The sequence below is a fragment of the Lachancea lanzarotensis genome, scaffold LALA0S07, assembly GCF_000938715.1.
Source record: "Lachancea lanzarotensis genome assembly LALA0, scaffold LALA0S07, whole genome shotgun sequence".
NCBI classification, from domain to species: domain Eukaryota; kingdom Fungi; phylum Ascomycota; class Saccharomycetes; order Saccharomycetales; family Saccharomycetaceae; genus Lachancea; species Lachancea lanzarotensis.
This window is the reverse complement of record NW_019212885.1, coordinates 252,952-268,608: the sequence shown is the minus strand read 5'-3', so window position 1 is coordinate 268,608 and position 15,657 is coordinate 252,952. Positions and strand designations below refer to the sequence as shown.

General features: G+C 44.5%; 5 protein-coding genes across 5 annotated transcripts, besides 1 other annotated feature; 4 read left to right on the top strand and 1 right to left on the bottom strand.

The window, feature by feature from the left end:
• Nucleotides 1-85: 85 nt before the first annotated feature.
• PHO81 (LALA0S07e02938g1_1) lies at nt 86-3,379 on the bottom strand (the record flags this gene model as incomplete). Its single annotated transcript, XM_022771439.1, has 1 exon — nt 86-3,379. One exon carries the CDS (start codon nt 3,377-3,379, stop codon nt 86-88), a length of 3,294 nt encoding a protein of 1,097 aa, XP_022629346.1.
• A 1,273-nt stretch (nt 3,380-4,652) lies between these two features.
• Nucleotides 4,653-5,108: a mobile genetic element (relic copy of Rover hAT-like DNA transposon).
• Nucleotides 5,109-6,101: 993 nt separating this feature from the next.
• VAC7 (LALA0S07e02916g1_1) lies at nt 6,102-8,210 on the top strand (the record flags this gene model as incomplete). The annotated part of the gene is made up of 1 exon (XM_022771438.1): nt 6,102-8,210. The coding sequence occupies one exon, from the start codon at nt 6,102-6,104 to the stop codon at nt 8,208-8,210; it is 2,109 nt and encodes a 702-aa protein (XP_022629345.1).
• A 915-nt stretch (nt 8,211-9,125) lies between these two features.
• SDP1 (LALA0S07e02894g1_1) lies at nt 9,126-10,457 on the top strand (the record flags this gene model as incomplete). The annotated part of the gene is made up of 1 exon (XM_022771437.1): nt 9,126-10,457. The coding sequence occupies one exon, from the start codon at nt 9,126-9,128 to the stop codon at nt 10,455-10,457; it is 1,332 nt and encodes a 443-aa protein (XP_022629344.1).
• A 350-nt stretch (nt 10,458-10,807) lies between these two features.
• On the top strand, nt 10,808-14,143 carry HOS4 (LALA0S07e02872g1_1; the record flags this gene model as incomplete). Its single annotated transcript, XM_022771436.1, has 1 exon — nt 10,808-14,143. One exon carries the CDS (start codon nt 10,808-10,810, stop codon nt 14,141-14,143), a length of 3,336 nt encoding a protein of 1,111 aa, XP_022629343.1.
• A 290-nt stretch (nt 14,144-14,433) lies between these two features.
• LALA0_S07e02850g (LALA0S07e02850g1_1) lies at nt 14,434-15,240 on the top strand (the record flags this gene model as incomplete). Its single annotated transcript, XM_022771435.1, has 2 exons — nt 14,434; nt 14,789-15,240. Coding segments are annotated over 2 exons (453 nt in total).
• Between the last annotated feature and the right edge of the window lie 417 nt (nt 15,241-15,657).

Genomic DNA, 15,657 nt, shown 5'->3' with positions numbered 1-15,657 from the left:
CTTCTATGTCATTAGCGTGTCTATAACTCATCAAAAATGCAAAACTTGACTATGTACATAATGAACCTTGAGAGATAAAACTGCCCTACATCTCAATGCTTCCTCTGAAATCTAGGTAATCCCGAACCCTCAACCCGTTGATGTCGTCGACCCAAAAATCAACGGCACTTTTATCCGTATCCCCTTCCAGTGTAGAGCCAATTAGCAACAGCCCGCGTGCTCTAATTTCAGTAATCAATTGTTGGCTGGCCCCTAGTAGATGTAACGGAATAATAATTCCCAAAAGGTTGTTGTAAGTAGCGAACTGTACGCTTTCGCGAACACTACGAGAGCACAGATCTGCAAAATCCACAGCATCAGGGTTCAACGCCAGTTTCGACAAATGGTGAGGGGTGTCTTTGACAAGATTGTTGTTTTCGTTTCTTAATCCATTCATGTAGAATAAGACCGGAAAGTTGGGTTGTTTCCAGTTCAATATTGAGCAAACATCAGCATTGCAGGAGGTGAAAACAATCGACGACAATTGTCCACCAAAAGAGTTGTCCCTGACGTGAGCAAACAATGACGTCAAAATTCCGTCGATGAATGTGTTGATGTTGATATGAGGCGAAAGCTTTAGAGGTATGCTCTTGAATTCGCACTCTGTGGGAAAACAAACTTCTATGTCCAAGTGCGAATTCAAGGGTATTTTGCTCAGCAGTGCATCTAAAGTGACGAAGCGTTCAGCAAGCAGCTCCTGAAAGCTGAAAGCCTCAGAATCTCTAGAAAATCCATTCAAAGAGTACCCAACAAGGCATTCCAATTGAGCAGCATTCAAGTCCAGTAACTTTAAACTCATAGGACCCACCGTGATGGTTTTGTTTGGTGCCACTACTATGGTACCATCATTCAAAGCTGTGACAAAAAAGTTGATGTAGCGACCTGATAAAGAAGATGATGTGATTAGCTGATTTCCACTTTTTCCCGTCTCATTACTCATTGTCGACTTCCAATAAGTTTCATATTTCGTGACATCCAGCGGTGTTCCATTGTATGGGAACACCAATCTATAATTGAACTTCAGTTGACCTACGTTTTTCAAGCGACTGTCAAATAATGGGAGAACAAAGTCACCCTTGTTTGAGGGACTCGCTTGAAACGTCTGGAATTGTGATGAAAGAGCAGTGGTCTTTGCAATCATGCGAGTACCAAACGACGGGAAGATTTCAAAATCAATGGAAAATTTCTCCAAGGAATCAACTTGGAAAACAACGAAACTCTCTTCACCATCTTCAATAGGCAAAAGAATATTCCTTGGAATAATGTCAGATATGTTCGACGTGAGCGTAACACGACCAGGTGATGACAAGACCATCTCGTCTTCCTTGTTAAGCACAATTGAAGAAGTGCCGGGAGAAAAACCTATTTCAACAAATATCTTCCTCTCCAGGAAATTGTGACCATACTTACGCAATGGTATGATAGGAGGCGGTAGGGCAAAATCAGGGATTCCGTTTAAAGAATCTTCTGGGCTCAACAAATCAACCGGATCGAGTGCCGATTTCAGAGGGCTGACGATCAAATCTGGATTAGGCCTAACAGCACTTAGATGATCTTTTAAAAGGTTTATGACGCCCAAGTGTCCTTCCCAAAGGGCGAAAAAAAAAGGTGAAAGGTTATCATCGTCCTTGATGTCCATGCGAGCGCCACATTTGAGCAATCCGGCTACAGTTTCGCGATGACCTTCCTGAATGGCGTAAAATACGGGCGTCCATCCATTAAACCCATCAACACCGTTTGGATCTGCACCGTGAGATACAAGCAGCTCTATCAATTTGGCATCTCCACCATTCTTAGCTGTTATGTGCAAAGGGCATCTGCCCTGTGTATCCCGGACGGCTGTAGGATCAATATTGCTCAAGTTAAGTATTGACTTTGCGGCTTCGTAATTAAGATGAGCGCAGGCCACGTTTAGTGGGTTGAAATGAGGCTTTTTAGATTCAGCCGCTTCTGATGAAGTGTTAATCTGAGAGTTCAACAGTAGTTCTGTAATCTCGATGCAATTATTACTCACCGCAAGAACTAAAGGAGTCTTGGAGTCATTGTCCACCACATCCACCGTATCCAGCAGCAGAGATCTCATCAACAATTCAACAAACTCCTTTTTCCCTAAATCGCAAGCATAATGTAATGGAATACGTCCGTTTGCATCTTGAGCGTTTAATAGTTTCCGCAGAACCTCCTGGGGTAAAGTGAAGTCGCGACACTGCTCTATAGCTTCCTGAAGTACGAAATTTCTAGCATGCCCTTCGCAGCTCGCTGCTTCATGAAAAATGTTACGTTTTGAAAAGACGGCCTCGTCTTCCTCTGCATAAGAGAAATCGATGTTCGGCGCAGCGGCTTTTAGGAACACGCTAAGAGAAGCATCATCGATAGAACTACTGACTAGCAGTAGAAATACTTTTGTTAACGCATCTCTCATTATGACATCTTTGTCAATTCGGCTTTTCGGTACAGTCTTTTCAACAAAATTAGGTATTTTCTCGGCTGCAAATTGACGCAAGAGCCGTGTTCGCGGTTCTTCATCTTTCAATTTGGCGATATTTTGGGCTTCCATATACCAGGTTTCGATCTCCATGCTAATGTCCATATTTCCTGTTCTAAAATCCGGCTGGATGGAGTCAATGCCTGGTGCTGGAAGCAAAGTGGTAGAGGCAATTCGATGAGAGGTATTGGGATTGGAAAGATCTGTCAATTTTGGGTACGAAGCATGGGACGGGAAGGATGTCGAATAGGCATATGGATCTTCCTGCGCGCTAATGGTGTTCAGTTCCAGCAAAATGGTGGAGACCTCATCGTTCAGCCTGGAAGCTTCGTTGCGTGTGAAAACGGGCTGCACCGACACTACAGTGGCCAGGTAGAAATCTTTGGTTTGCGAATGCGAACGTTTGTCCCATTTCTTCAGTACTTTGGAAAACCCAGTGCGATTGAGCTCTACAAACTGTTCTAAATGGGACAAGTCTCTTTCGAATTTTTTGGCTCCCTCGCGCAGCTGTTTGTAGGCAAGCGTGGATTTTGACGACAATTTGCCACGCTTGACGCAATCTTGGTACCGGGATCTCAAAATATCGAATTTGACACGCATATCGGCCTCTTTTTCCAAGTAATATTCGTTGACTTTTTCCAGTTCCCGTTCCACTTTGAAAAAAAACGATGCCCTGTGTTCTTGCAGCACTTGATATACGTGTGTTTGGTCTATTTCGGGCGCCTCCACCGTGGGCGGTAGTGGTGGGCCCGAGAGATGCTTGATAAGCTTTTTCAAGCCCTTGTAGTCGATGAAGTGGCCATTATACTCGGGCAACGTCAATTGTCGCGATTCCAGGTCTTTACCAAATTTCATCGTAAAACCGTCGTGAGAACGTCGTTTGAAAGCCCTGGGAGAGTAGAAACGGTTTCCACTGAAATCTAATGCAGCTTGTTAAGCGAAAACAACGTTCACCACTGCCAAAAGCTCGTATTCCACTTGATTTTCGCTAAAATTCTTGCATTTCTCAAATGTGCCGTTAAGTTCTCGTATTTCAGGTTATATAGTAGTACTACACTATAATTCATCAAATCTGTGCCGGCGTTTCTAACCCATCTCTTAATAAACGGGTTTTAGGACACACGTGCGCCTAAAGAAATGTTTATTCTGTCGCATGTGACAAAATGAAATTCAAAGTATATAAAGGGCGATGAGATGAGTTGGGATGCGATGAGATAGAAGAAAGGGACGGGTTTCAGATACAGGGAGAACGGGAGTAGAGGTTTTGTAGTATGAGTGGTCTGTAGATGAGTGTATATGGGAATGAAACACAACGATGGATAGTGTGCTACTTGGGTGGTGTCAATATCACTGATCACGCTTGCTCATGTTTGCGCAGTGCATGACTACATTGGATGACAGTTTCGTCGGGCAATATTTGAGATAGGCTACATAGAAGGTTGTCTTTCTCATCGGAAGTGTGAAAGCTCTCGAGTAGTCAGTGGAGTGCGCCCAACGACGATCTTGAGAAGCCCTACGTGTAGTTCAACAAATTTAGGCCACGGGACTAGGCCTTCTGCTATTCGAATAGTCGGGTTTCAACGCCGAGTTTGTGATGGTAGCTTATCAACATCAAGACTAGCTTCTAAGTGGACTTTCAAAAAGGTCTTGACTGTATATATGAATACACATACCCACTCGAGAGCGAACGGCCACAACAATTTGGTAAAAGATTCGGCAATTGTCATTCTGAGTATTAAAACATGCCATACAAGACCGATATTCACGTTCAGTACCCCTTAGGCATCTTCAAACGTCAAGCGCGGGAGAACAAGTCACAAACCTGATTACGATAGATTTTATTTCGAACTGTCCTTACGACACTCAAAAATGTTGTTTCAAAAAGTAACTCAATTGAAAAACTATCGTCCACACTTTACATTAGGAAGAACGTCCAAGGTGGACATTTTGATTCAAAAACATGAACGTCTGCCTTGCAGTTACGAGAACTTTCTTTCCGAATGTCAATTTTCCAGACGAACACCCTTAACGTCCTGTGCAGAAAATTAATCAATGCACATATTACTCGCATCCATCACACTAGCAGTTCACGTCACACAGGGACAGGTTTCAGAGATTTTTTTGACTAATAAGATACTTGAACCATGATTCGAACGTTAGTTCTGAACACATTGTGTGAAGGTTCGAGAAATGACATGAAAATATGGTTGGCAGGGTAGGCCGCCTAGCGTCTAAGATTAAGTTCGGTGAACATTGCAGCCAGTACCCAAGCATACCGAAACAAGATTTATATCCCGATTTAAACAGTTCTTCGTGTCTCCCTCGTTAGCAGAAGTTTTAGACCAGTTTTACCTGGAAAAAGCGCACGTAAAGAGAGAACGGCGATACTATCCTGTCCCCTCCAGAAAACATAATGCCCCTAAAGGTATTTTTGAAGTAAGCTGTATTTATGCAAGACGATGATCTAAATTTACCGTACGGGATACAATCTTTGACGCAGCTTACAATATATTTCGCGGCGTGTGCCACGAATTACGACGATCTATTAAATGCCAATATCAAAATAAAATATTCTAATGAAGTGAGTACTACATGAATCTGTTTTCAAACATATAACTTTGATCATTTCAAGTTACTTGTCATAGGAAAAGTGTAATCCGTTTAAAAGTGTCATAGTCACCAAATGTGGGTTTAATACTTCCACGTGTGATGTTTCATTCTACACGTAACAATACCTTCGAGCCTCCGTTGACATTCCAAAACAATCCGACTTGTAGTGAATAATGCCAGGGGTGGCAAATATTTTACGTGACGTGTGAATCTCTTTTTATTTTCAGATCAACAAGCTAACTTTGACGTGTGCAATTCTTCAGAGACGGACTATTGAATCGTTCTCCCATCCTGGTAATAATTCACACTATGCGCCGCTCGCATATAGTCATATACCTATTGCTATTATTCACATATTTGCCGTGAATGAGTGACCTTTTACCAGCCAGCACTTGTATCTACTCAAGTATACGTATTGTGTTTTACTGTCGTTGCTAGTATTGGTCAGGTGCTCGAGTGACACAGAAGTACAAAGTGATGTATCTGAAGATTTAAAATCACCTATCCACTTCAAGATTATAGCTTCAAGACTGTTCCACATCTCTCAATATCTTCTAGAGACACCGATTGGCAGCATCGGTATGGATCTACAGCTCATGACATTCAAGAAAAACTCTTGATACAAGAAAAGTTGTCGCAATTGAGCCCTAAAAATCCGCCTTCTGAGACCTGGAAATCCCGCAATTGGTATTCACTCCTGAAACTAAGGAAAAAGTTCATGCGATTAACTATTCTTAACACTAGTCTTCTAAATCTTGAAAACTCTCTTACACATAGCACGTGACTAAAGTTGTATTTGATTATGTAATAAAATTATGGTCACGTGATAGATTTTAGCGTGTGTCTAAATAATACGGCTAAGGAATAATTCATAAAGTAAATCATCAATCTGTCTCTGCGTATAAGCAGTGTCATCACCACTTTCTTACCGCGAATCAACATCCAGTGAGTAACCCAAGGGTTCATAATGAATGGCGACGATGACAAGAGGATAACGGTGGAGACAGAAACGGTTCAAACGCCGGCCCAAAACCTGCTGCCAGTGCAAGCGGAAGATAAAGCCGATGACGAAGACATAAGTAGTAGAACACAGGGTGAAGCTCCTGCCAAGCTAATAGACCATAATCCAATGTCATTGCATAACAGCAGTGGAGCTATACGCAACAAAAAGTCAAATCTGTTCATGGACTCGTTTCTAGGGAAAGAATCGTCTCCCTCCGTAGCATCGGGGATCACCCACAAACCACATGCAGCAGGCAGCAATGCGCCTACAAAAGCGTATAGGGAGTCTACCGACGACTCTGGTCTTCCTCTGCCGTCCCGGGCACTGGTGGCAGAAGAACAGAGGATAGACGAAAAGTTGGGTGGTTCAGCAACGCTTCCACCTACACCGGGCGAGCATCCCACAGAAGAACCTACACGCAAAAATAGAGAACCCGCTAAAAAATCAGATTTCTTTGCAGCACGACTGGCATCGGCAGTAGGTGAAAATGAGATCAGTGACTCGGAAGAAACGTTTGTGTACGAATCAACTGCAACTTCCAACAAAAACGTGGTACCCGGTGAAGCACGTTCTCACGGTGTACCTACAAGGACAAGTGCACCTTTATTAAACCATACTTCACCAAATGCCAACGGCTCAAAACTTTTGAATAGGGCCAAGGCCACACGTCACACCAGCATAGCAGTCATTCCACCACCGGTGTCAGAACAATCCGATGACCTCCACAGTCTCAAGTACGTGAACCGCAACAATCCACAAGAAATTCGTTCTGTGCGATCCTATACTACAATGCCCCAATCTCCAGGGAAGAGACTTTCCCTAATATCACTCGCGCAAAATGGTGGAAGCTCCGCGCCGCGTCGTACTTCTCGCAAAATCTCTAACAGTGCCAATGCGAACAACGTAAGGCGGAAGGCATCACATAGAAGACAGCTTCGTACTACAGCATCTAAAATCTTCGATGCGCATGGAGCCTCTTTGCGACGGTATTCAGGCGTCCCAGACGACGTTAACTTAGAAGATTATATCGAACAAACCGGTGGAGAATTGACGCCTAACAAATTCGCGTATCACAGCGATTCCGATTTCGAAGATGAGCCTGTTAGCTATGCTCGCCAGGGCGATGACGAAGATGACACACATTCAATGTTTTACTACTCTCATCCGAAGACAGATCTAGAGGCGCGTCAGGGCTTATCAGATTACGAAGAAGAAGAAGCTGGTGGAGCGGAGAACGATCGCGCAGCACAGCTAGGATACCCTGCAGGCATGGAGTACTACACAGATAATTACTTTTACCAACCGACTGAGGCCACCCCCTTAAAGAAGAAAGTCTCTCACCACACCCGATATTCGCCTCACAACTTTTACACAACCAAAACCACATGGACGAAACTTAGAAATTTCGTGTATTTTGCATTCGTGGTCTCATTTCTTCTTACACTGGGATTCATTTCTGGATTTTTGTTGGCAACTAACAAAGAGCTTCATGATTTAGAAATTGCCAAAGTCACTTCCGTTCTGGTGAGTGCAGACGAATTGGTATTTGACGTCATTGGAACAGCATTCAATCCGGGCTTTTTCACGGTCGAAATCAAAAAAGTGGAACTTGACATTTTTGCCAAGACGTCACACCTGGGAATTGAAGGTGATCCTCTAGGTACACAATATCAGACGATTCTACTGGGTACAGTAGAAACCATGGAGACATCTCTACAGTTTCAAGGTGGATTTTTTCACCGGAACTACGACATATCGAGATCGAGTGTGAAGTTAGTGAAACCTGGACTTGTGGATGAACACGGCAGACAGGGTGACGAGGATCCAATTGGACGCGTGAAGACCCTAGCTGGAGGAAGATCTGAAGGCGAACCAGTCGCACAGGTGGAGGTAGAAAACGGTCTGGACAAATGGCGACAACTGATACGTTACGATTTTGAGTTGATCGTTAGAGGCAACATGTACTATCGGATGCCATTTTTCAATAGTGAAAAAAGCGTAGGAGTACAGAGCTCGGCGATTGTGGACCCGGATGACGACGGGACCCACAATAAATTACTAAGTGAATTGTAGCATCGACAAATAAATGTTTGTGATATAGGAAAATGGATAAGACGGATTATGATTAAGAAAGGAGAGGAACAGAGTTGGAAGTGGTGACCTGGTTAAATGTGTCAATTTTAACATTATGGAAGGTCAAGCTTGTTTTCAGAAATGTATCAAAAGATCAATATTCGCCCCAATTGACACAATCAGCTCAAAATCCTGAAAAGCAGAAGTAGAGGGAACTTGGGGGAAGACGATTAAACGCCGAGAGGGCTGATTCTGTTTTATCGCGATTCAAGACGCGAATAGGCTTCACGGCAACGGAAGAACGTAAACCTCCGGGACTGACGAAACTGCATACCGTGAGTCACGTGCCGTATATAAGTGTACGTGATTTGGCCCGTTTTGGCAGGAAATACACTCAGAATGGTCAGCTATTATGTGGCTTCATTCGTTCTTGCTGATGTATCCAAAAGGATCTTGGTATTGAAGCGGATACTGGACGTAAACAAAAGACCACAAATGATTACTCGTCATTTTTTTCGTTCGAGCTCTTCTACGACGTCACTCCAGCCCAATCACATGATCGTTTGATCAAAGCAGCACGTGAGAATCACGTGCTTATCATCACCGTGTTTAATCACTATACACGGCAATTTTCATAAGTATTTCATATGGGACTAAACTTCATATTCAATACTCGAAAGATGAAACTAGAACTCGACTCAGAGATACCCATCAAACCAACTTTCACTGCTTTGCCATAGTCAAGCGTTTACGACCGCAGAAACAACCTCACATTTCTGGGCATCTGTATTGGAAAGCATACGGCAAAGACGGGCGGTCGAATAGGCATTGTAAGACGCAAGCTGGCTTGAAAAGGGAATTGCTGAAACCTGTCGAGTTCGACTGTGTTTTTGCCCTATCTACACCAACGGAGACATGTCAGAAGCTGAACAAGCCCCCTCTGGATTTACTCTGGGGTCTGTCACGGAGAGTGCAGTGTTCGAGGTGGGAGAACCTTCGAGATTGGTGCGGAAACGCAATACAAAAAATCTATTTTTGAACATCGACAACTCACCTACCCAGAGGATCGAGGCGCTGGACGCCCCATGTGGTTTCAAAAGTGAGGATAATGGACGGCTGCGAAATATCCAGGAACCCCGGGCTCTAGAGAGATGGAAACACGTCTCAAGCGACGCTCACATCTTCTCCGTAGCTAACGTGACAAACGGCTCATTCACAGCTAAAAAAGAACCCAAGTTGGTGACAAACCGGTTGAAAAGGGGCATGTCGTTGCCGCCACAACTCAAAACTCGTTTTATAGGGTCACAGAGTGACTTGGGATTGTCTTCGTCACCCATAGAAGCTCAGAGCCTGTCTTTGGGATCTGAGGACGCTGTGCTACAGAATAGTGGTTCGCGTGCATTCCATCGGGCCTCGCGCTCTGTTTCTACGGTTGTGGACGAAGGCTGCACCACTAAAAATGCATATCCGGACGGACCATTGCTGGTTTATGGTTCATATCTGTATCTGTGTTCTGAGCCGTCCATTACAGATCTCGAGCGTTTTGACGTGACGCTGAACGTTGCTCAAGAGGTCTCAAATCTCCGCACTATGTTGCCGCCCACCAAACAGGTTGATTACCACCATATTCACTGGTCTCACACGTCGAAAATATGCTCAGACCTACCACAACTAACCAGAATCATACACGAGGCCGTGGAGGCTCGACGCACAGTACTGGTGCATTGCCAATGCGGCGTGTCTCGCTCTGCATCGCTGATTGTAGCGTACATTATGCGCTACGAAAACCTTCCTCTTCATGACGCCTATAACAAGCTCAAATCTGTGGCCAAAGACATTAGTCCGAACATGAGTTTGATCTTCCAGCTCATGGAGTGGCGCGAGGTTTTAAGTTTACCACGTATGCAACCGAAAGCCGTAGGCAGGGCGGATGATGCGATTTTTCCAAAGGCCCCAGGCGTGATGTTATTGGATCAAGAAGAAAGTGCACACGATCCTACCAAAATACCCCCAACAAGCCCTGACTGCTCTAATGTTTCAACTGAAAACACACCTTGCACTCCAAGCGAGTTTTTCGACTGCGGTCGAGTCTCTTCGCATTCCTCCGTTACTGCAAGCGATTCAGGCACTGGTACACCTTTCCTGTCGGCACCCATGTCCGATACCGCACGATACGCATCAATGTTTGAAACATATGCCTCAACCGGCGTTGAAACTGGAAACAAATCCAGCAGTGGATGGTGCTGACGTCGGTAACTGTCTTCACCTCTCTTCATTCATTCTGCATAAAAGACTACAACTAGTAATTCAAGCGTATCTGTCCGAGCTGGAATCAGTACACTCACCACGCTCATTAAAACGCTTTTTAAGAAAAGATTTACGATGAAATCGTGTATATCTATTGTAACTCTTAACAATTCAAAGACATTTAGGCCACCGTTGTGTACTCACTTAGTCGTGATATGGTTCTTCAGATATAGACTTCGCACCATAGATCATTTTGCACTAATTCAGTTCTTAATCCATCGAAAGTGATCACCAGCGGGATCTGCGAAGAAGTACAGCTCAAGAACAGCATCTTGCCATTCCGAGGAGCCATGAACAATGGTACAGAGCACCCAACAGAATCAGGTACCACGCCGGCTGTTAAGAGGCGCTCTTTGAGCAACTATTTATCCAATATTCAGAAGAGAAAACGGGAACTGGAGGAAAACAGCAGGAAACAAGAAAGCTCTGAAACACAAGGAGATAAGGACACAAGCACATTTAAAGACCCAGTGAGTTTGGAAAGCGATCAGAAGACTAAGCCGGTGGTGGAAAGTGATCCAAAGACTAAGCCAATAGTGGGAATTGATCAGAATGATGATCTAACGAATACTACTTTCAATACCGCTGATGCAAACACAGGCGTAACCAAGGATCTCCCTAAAGGAAAACTGGGGAATCCATCTGATAGTACAACTAATTCAAGAGAAGTTACGGCACCGAAGAAGGACGGAGGTGCTCTAGAGGTTGGGGAATATCACCCAGAAATTGATGCCACAAATGTATTGGAAGACGAAGGGCACACATCAGATATCAAGAGTCCGCCACTTCCAAGAGAAACGAAAGAAGATACAGTAGCGAGCAGCGATATAGACACTGTCGAGAAGCTCAGTGGTCGCCAGCTCCCGAAACAACCAGTTAAAGATGAGGGAAACGGGGAAGATTCTGAGATTGGGACACAAAACAGAAATATGTTAGGGAAGACCAAATTGGTGAACATGCTACGCAATACCGAAGCTAACGAATCCCTTGAGCTTGTTGGTGATAACGAAGAAAGTGAGCTCAGCGAAGTAGAAAGCGATGCGCCTACTGAGCCAGCATCTCCGCCTAGACCGCGTTTGGGCCGACTAATACGTGGCGATGAACTGCGATCATCTCCTTCCAGCAGAACTCCAGTTTTGCATTTTAACAATAGCGATGAGTCAGAATTATCAGATTTGGACAATTTGAATCAAATTCCGCTTTCAAGCAGCATATTACACGCTGATTCTCCGCCAGACAAATCATCACATTTATCACTGAAATCGTCACCAGGCAGTATTCCCAGGGCTTCGCAGGTATCCCCGACCCATCGCAGGGCATTTATCGGTCTCAAAAAACAAGCAAAAGTTAAGAAAAGCACTGTCCACAGAGACGCTGGGGGACGGACCAAACTGCAGATCTCATGCGACAAGGGTAAACTTGAAAATGCAAGAAAACTCATTCAAGAGGGCTTCAATGTCAACGATCAGGATAATGCAGGGAACTCGTCTCTGCATGAGGCTGCCTTGAATGGGCACCTCGATATTGTGAAGCTACTACTTGAAAGCGGAGCCGACGTCAACATACAGTCATTCGAGCCTATCAAAGATACTCCCTTGATAGATGCAGCTGCGAATGGTCACCTGGAGGTAGTAAGACTACTTCTCAAGTACAATGCCGATCCTACAATAGCTAATGGCAAGGGCCTAACCGCCATTGAGTCGATTGAAGAGGACTCTGATCTGGAAAGTGAAGATCTCCATACTGTCGAAGATTTAAAGCGTGCGTTGAGAAGAGGCATGGAAAGATTCGTTGAATCAGGTGAAAGACAAGTGCGGTCGTCCTCTAATAACAGGCATTCCGACAGCGAAAGGTCATCTTCAAATATTAGAATAGAGGATGAGTTTTACTGGACCGATATCTCTTCTAAAGTTGGACGAGAGAAGCTTTTGAGAGCTTCCAAGGAGGGAAGACTACCATACGTGGGATCTTATCTTGAAAATGGTGGTCGTGTTGACGTCAGATCTTTTCTTGAGGCTGTCAAATATGGTCACGAAGATATAACAAGTCTATTTCTGGCGTTTGGAGCTCAAGCAAATTTGACTACTCGTGAAGGACAAACTCCATTGATGATCGCGCTGGGTCGCGGTCACATAGGTACTGTAAAACTATTGTTGGAAGCAGGTGCCGATCCACATATGGAAGATAGGCATGGAAGATCGGTGTTAAGCTATGCAAAACATAGTGAATTGGGACTTCAAATCAAGCAAGAAACGGAATTGATTCAAAAGGCTTTAGAAATGGGCGGGAAAGGAGATGCTGGCATCTCTCGCGACGAATTACGGTCCGACGATGAACCTAGCTCCAAAGATGTCAATTCCAAGTTGAGCACGGGGAAAGAGAGTAGCGAAATGGCAGCAGCTACGGACGCTTCGCGGAAGGGGAGTGAAATCTCGCAAAAAGTATCTGCCACGCGTAAACGCTCCAGCTCCACCCAGCGAGAAGATCACCACCCAACAGCAAGGGACGAATTGGCAACAGGTGCAGCAACAAAGATGCCGGCCGATTCCCTTGTGACTGACTATGTGTTGTCTGCTGCTATTAAGAAACCCAAGTTAAGGGACTCGTGCAGCCCAAGCGCACCAGATCTAGTGCCGGAAGCGCCAAGAAGCCAAAATGCTACACCTCTAAGCTCTACTACACCTAAAGTTGCCGAGACGCCAGAAGAAAAAGAAGAGCGTTTGAAGGCTGAAGAAGACTACAGACAAAAGAGACTGCTTAATAAAAAGCGGAAAGAGCAAGAGTTGTTGGCGAAGCTCGCCCATGATGAAAAAATGCGTGCAGAGGAGCGCGATCGTCAAAACGCGCAAGAGGCGCAAAGGAAAAAAGAAGAACAGGAAAGAATGATGCGGGAAGAAGAATTACAGCGCGCTGGTGCGGAACTTGAACGCAGACGTCAGGTCCGTAGACAGTATCCGCTAGGGTTGCGATTAATAGACTTCCAGGCTACTCACGAATTTGAAAAATTTCTTCCTCTCTACTTCGTTGTCCTGGATGGGCAGAAACACGTTTTGGATCTACAGATGTGTGTGTTGCTGAAGGATTCTACGTTCCTGTCCCGTCACCGGAATGGTCCTGAGGTATCACACACTCATAAGACTCAGATCTGGAACATTTACAAGTTCATTTTCTTGCGCGGTGGGCGTCACCCAGCTGGCTTGGCTCGTCGAGCGCAGGTAGAAATCGATCAGCTACCATTCACCAGTCGAGCAGATCTCGAATCCCAAGAATTAGACTTATTCGTGGCATTACCACTTCGATGGATACCTTGGAATGGAATCGAGCTATCACGTGAACAAGCATCATCTGTTAAATTGGCAGAGTTGGAAAACCAGATGATTGAGATAAGTCTTTACACCGACCCCGGCACATCCCATCCAGATCCAGACAATGCTATCAAGACGCCACCCACTGTATCCAATTCCTCAAGAACTCAAGAACTTCAAGTCCAAAATTCCATTTTGAAATCCGAGACGTCACCGATCACGAGACAGTACTTTTTCCCATTTGACAGCAGCCTACCGGTTAAGTTCCGCAATCGTCCAGCGATAAGCAGTCTACTGAAGGGCAGCGTACCCTCGTGGTAGCTCCCACGTCAATACGTGCTGTGTTCTAGAATTTGGAAAGACGTTTTAGTAGCTAAATGCACGTGATAAGCACGCGACCTCCACGTGTTTTAGGCGTGCTTGTTTTTCCTGCTATTTGATTGGCTCTAATTCGAAGATCGATTCCAATATTAAAATTTTTTGGATATATCGATTATAACCAGATAATAGAGTTTCTCGACTCTGATTAGACTTCGAGCTACAATATTCATTGGAAAGTCGAAGTTCTTTAGCGAGCTAGCCTTTCATCGATCCATATTATTATTGAGACAAGTATGTTGGTGGGCTTTACAATTTAAACGAGGCGAAAAGGTGAATATTTGAGCAACTTCGGAGCAAATTATGGACGTCTAAGAGATTGAATGACGAACTTATAAAATGCCCCAATTGAGATTGACAAAAGTGGGCAAAAAGAGGTCTTGGATACGATATTGATTGTGGGAAGCTTGAAAACACCAGATGGGTCTTTTGACGGAATTTTCCGTACAACTTTCAAGCTGTGCACTCAACAAGAACAACATATATGGACCCTAGCCTTTTGTGGAGAACTTTATAGTACTGCGTTAGCGATTTGCGATCGACACCTTGCTGTTCTTCAAGACCTGATTATTTACTAACTTCGAACAGTGTTGCGTTCGTCAGTCAGCAGAGTAGCGCGTGTCGTGCCTTCAAGATTCGCACAAACACAGGCTATTTCCAAAGCCGCCATTGTGGATCTACATAGCCGTTGGGAAGACCTTCCAGCCGTTGAACAACAGGAGCTGGTCACCAAGTTGACCGAACGTCAAAAACTACCATGGTCCCAGCTGACTGAAACCGAGAAGCAGGCCGTCTGGTATATATCATACGGCGAATGGGGACCAAGAAGGCCCGTGCACGCAAAGGGTGATGGTGCCTACATCGCCAAGGGTGTTGTGTTTGGTCTAGTGGGCTCCGTGGGTCTTTTCGCTTTTATTAGACAGTTTGGTGGTGAAGACCCAAAAACCATGACCAAAGAATGGCAATTGAAGTCCGACGAGTACCTCAAGTCCAAAAACGCCAACCCATGGGGTGGTTACTCCCAGGTTCAATCCAAATAAGCATGATACCTTCAACTTTTCAACCCTCATTCACTTCAGGCTATCAGTGAAGTTCTGACGCGCATATTCATACCAATATATTTATGGGATGGTCTTGATCGGAACAAAAAGGTCCATACAAAATTACGACTCTTATTTTACTCATGAACTCTGGTTATCTAGTTCGAAAGTCATCTATAATCTTATTTAAGTCCGACAACATACAGTAATCCAAGGAAAGCAGGACTGCGATAAAAGTGTAAGTTATGCTGAAAGGATGAAGACTCATCACGATCCAAAAGAGACTCAATTCTTTCATACCTCTCTCTGTGACAATTTCGTTTAGTTTGATTTTTTTTGAGAAACTAACCTAGCTCATCGCAGCTCATCGGTGTTTCTTATTTCGAAAGAATTGTGAAAAGTCACTATACAATCCTG